This window comes from Molossus molossus, unplaced genomic scaffold (genome assembly GCF_014108415.1).
Source record: "Molossus molossus isolate mMolMol1 unplaced genomic scaffold, mMolMol1.p scaffold_m16_p_14, whole genome shotgun sequence".
Taxonomy (NCBI): Eukaryota; Metazoa; Chordata; class Mammalia; order Chiroptera; family Molossidae; genus Molossus; species Molossus molossus.
This window is the reverse complement of record NW_023425349.1, coordinates 72999136-73002678: the sequence shown is the minus strand read 5'-3', so window position 1 is coordinate 73002678 and position 3543 is coordinate 72999136. Positions and strand designations below refer to the sequence as shown.

Below are 3543 nucleotides of genomic sequence, written 5' to 3'. Positions count from 1 at the left end.
AAGTATAGATCAAATAAACAAGAGATAGATGGTGATAGATAGATAGATAGATAGATAGATAGATAGATAGATAGATAGATAGACAGACAGACAAACAGACCGACTGACCAACAAGCAGTAGAGCAGTAACCGCTTATGGACTCACACACCTGGACTGAATTTTTTAACATATTCTTGCTCAATAGCACAGACAAATGATTTGCTGAATTGAATTCAACAAATTCTGTGACTGCAGCAGAAATAAGACCCTTTTAACAAGACACCAGATACATCTGCAAAGGCAATGTGGCACATTCATCAATAAGAATAGTTTCAAGGTGACCCCATGTCTTCAACCTTATTTCTTAACCTTTCAGGCAAGAGTCTTGTGGAAGAGAAGGCTCTCATGACTTCCACTCTGACAACTTCCCAGGCACAGTCACTGTGTTTCTTCTCCTTGAGGTAGAGTCGGATGCCCTGGAAGTACCTCTTCAAGGCCAGTGTAGGGCCCTGCGTTGCCAGGGCAGATCCTTCCTCTCCCGTCTCCCGCACCAAACAGGTGTCCAGGGCTTCCAGCTGCCGATGGAGTGCCCTGCACAGTTGGTCCAGGAGGGTGGTGTTCCAGGCAGCAGCAGAGTGCTCTGTGAGCAAGAGGTTGAAGGTCTGCTGGAGCATCTCGTGGAGGACAGAGATGGCCTGGGCCTCCCACACCTGGCTGCCATCCTCAGTCACCTGGGGGAATCTGAAGTCCTTTCTGTCCTTCAGACAGAAGGAAGGGAAGATTCTGCTCATTTGGCTCAGAAGCACTAAGTTCTCCCTGCTGAGCAGGACATAGTTCGGAGGCAGGGCACAGCCCAGAGATCCGCCTGGGCCATAGCTGAACACCACCAGGGCAGAAAGTAGAGAGAGCAGGAGGGCCATGGGCAATCGACGGTGTTGCTGGTCTGGCAGAGCTGGAAGTCTGGTGAAGATCTTGGGCCTCAGGTCCTCTGATGACCTTTTTTCTAAGCAAGGCCCTTAAATACGGAACACTATAATTTGCAACACTTCTGTGCACTTTCACTTCCTACTTTGTTTTCATTTATGAATTATCCATGTGGTCTAAGATGATGTCATCAATCTACACTATTAATTTTGCTATTGTAATTTTCTCAGTCAACTTTACATGTGTCAGTCCAGTGGATAATTATCGGTCAAGTGAGAAATGTCTTTGTCCTAAAGTCAGAAGTGTAAGTAAGTATAAATACACACATGCATACGTACATTGATTATGAAATAAATATTGCTCTTCTCTGTATTATAAACAACATTTGGCTTTCAATCTGGAACCACTTTTACATGGGGAGTCAGACTCCCTCACCCCATAAGATTGTGTATGTTGTCAGGTACTTTCCAGACCATACATGGTAAATCAGTTCCTTAGAACGAAGGACTGGGTTTTGTTTACTCTTGCATTCACAGCAGAGGCTGAGATGGTTAGTGAATGAGTTTCTGGGATGTTTCTCTTCCTTCTAGAACCCATTCATGCAGGTCCCTGTGGTTATGCCTGCCTATGGCCAGTAGGACAGAGCTTTTTTTTTTTTTTTTTTTTTTATCCTCATCCGAGGACATTTTTCCATTTTTTTGTTCAGGTAGAGTGGGAAGGAGAGAGAGGAAGAGAAAGAGAGAGAAACATGATGTGAAAGGGACACATCGAGTGGCTGCCACCCGCACGACCAACCAGGGTCGGGGACAAACTGCAACCAAGGTACGCGCCCTTAGCAGGAACTGAACCCGTGTCTCTCTGGACCACAGGCCGATGCTCTAACCACTGAGCCAAACTGGCCAGGGCAGGACAGAGCTTTTATAGACATTGCCACTTCTGTGCAACATTGTGTAACCTGTTGTTAGTGCTCCTCAGGTTGTGCCAATACCCCAGCAGGAATCCTAGTTCTTCTCTAGTGAATGTATATGTGAAGATTCTAACATCAAGATAATTTTATTTTCCTAGTATCACCTTATTCACAAGGCTGATATCAGCTCTAGTTAATCTTTTCCTCTGGAGTGACACAGTGTCTTCCACACAACCTCTCCTGGACTCACTCCCTGAGTCCAGGCTGACACTTTCCTGAGGCCTTTGCAATTCCCCCATGTGGAGGGCTTGAGTCTTTGGTAGCAAAGTAGTATTTCAGGGTCCTCAGCCTTCTGCCTGGAGGGTTTGTGTGAAACACCCTGGTTCTCAGTGGTGACATCCTCCACTTCTGAGCCATGACCCAGCTATCTCAAGTTTATTTTGCTACCCTAAACGCTGATATCAAGAGTTTATTTTGTCTAAATAGATGGAGGAATTAATACAATCACAATCATTTTACCTTTAGTAAGCCAAAAAGTTTTAATTTGCCAGTATAGCTTTTATTGTCCAACTCTACTTAAATCAGCCAATACCTATTATGCTCAAAACTTCAGAGCTGAGCACAGGAGATTCAATGATGACATCTCTCAGTAGAAACTTGTAGAATAGAAATTGGTGAACTTTAGTTGTTCAGTCTGTGTGTTTTATTGGGCTTCTCCGTTCATTCATCTCTGTCTTATGCTCAGAATGCAGGGCAGGGAGGCTCAGGTACTGTGCCAGGAAGAAATAGCCTACTTTCCTTTACTTATTTGTGATACTTCATTTTAAATTTAAGTAACAATATAGTTATCACATGGTGGTTTGCTGGGCATCTGTCTTGCACCTCTAACATTACTTTCTACTTAATCCCAAGGTTCATACAAACAATGGGAATGAAAATAAAGGCAAAGGGGCTTTACCATTTCTCTCTATAATTTTCAAGACTTTAGACTTTTGATTTCTCATTTCAGCTTTCTCAAAAAGCAAAATTGACAGTTGTTTGTGGACAAAAATAAAACAAATATAATCTGTAGGTCATATAAGTGAAAGAAGGGAAGTGACTTGTCTGCTGATAAAATGACAAAGTGTAAGTTGGAAAAATTCAGTGTAGTCAAGAAGTGGCCCTGGTGCTACAGCAGAAGGGAAAGATGGAAGCCAGTACTGAATTACACAAGGCCAAGAATTGCAAGGGTTTGACATGTCAGTTAGAGCCCTTTAAGCCATCAGTTGGAGAAAAACAACCTAAAGATTGAATCGGTGGCCCGGCTAGGGTGGCTCAGTGGTTGAGCATCGATCCATTCACCAAGAGGTTGCCAGTTCGATTTGCAGTCAGGCACCTGAGTCGATACTCAGGTGGTGGACTCAATCCCCAGTGAGGGGCGTGCAGGAGACAGCCAGTCAGTGTTCTCTCTCATCGATGTTTCTATCTCTCTCTCCCTCTCCCTTCCTTTCTCTTTCTCTAATATCAATAAAGAAGAAAAATTTTTTAATAAATAAATAAAGATTGAGTCTGTGGCCTGAAGCAGAGATTTGGGACTTCCCTGCTACCTGAGCAATACACACACACTTCATGATTAACTTCTCCAGCATTAATACCTCCCAGTGCTACATGCGCAATATGCTAAGCTGGATTTTAGTAACTTACATTTTCTTCTTATAGCTGTGCACATCTCATGATTGATGGGAAGAAACTA

The 3543-nt window shown here is 43.4% G+C and overlaps 1 protein-coding gene across 1 annotated transcript; it reads right to left on the bottom strand.

Moving 5' to 3' along the window:
* Positions 1 to 312: 312 nt before the first annotated feature.
* On the bottom strand, positions 313 to 900 carry LOC118629845 (interferon omega-2-like). Its single transcript, XM_036261501.1, has one exon. The coding sequence runs from the start codon at positions 898 to 900 to the stop codon at positions 313 to 315; it is 588 nt and encodes a 195-aa protein (XP_036117394.1).
* Positions 901 to 3543: the final 2643 nt, after the last annotated feature.

Excerpts from the sequence above, each read along its gene's own strand:
- LOC118629845 (XM_036261501.1), bottom strand. The coding sequence starts at position 900 with ATGGCCCTCCTGCTCTCTCTACTTTCTGCCCTGGTGGTGTTCAGCTAT.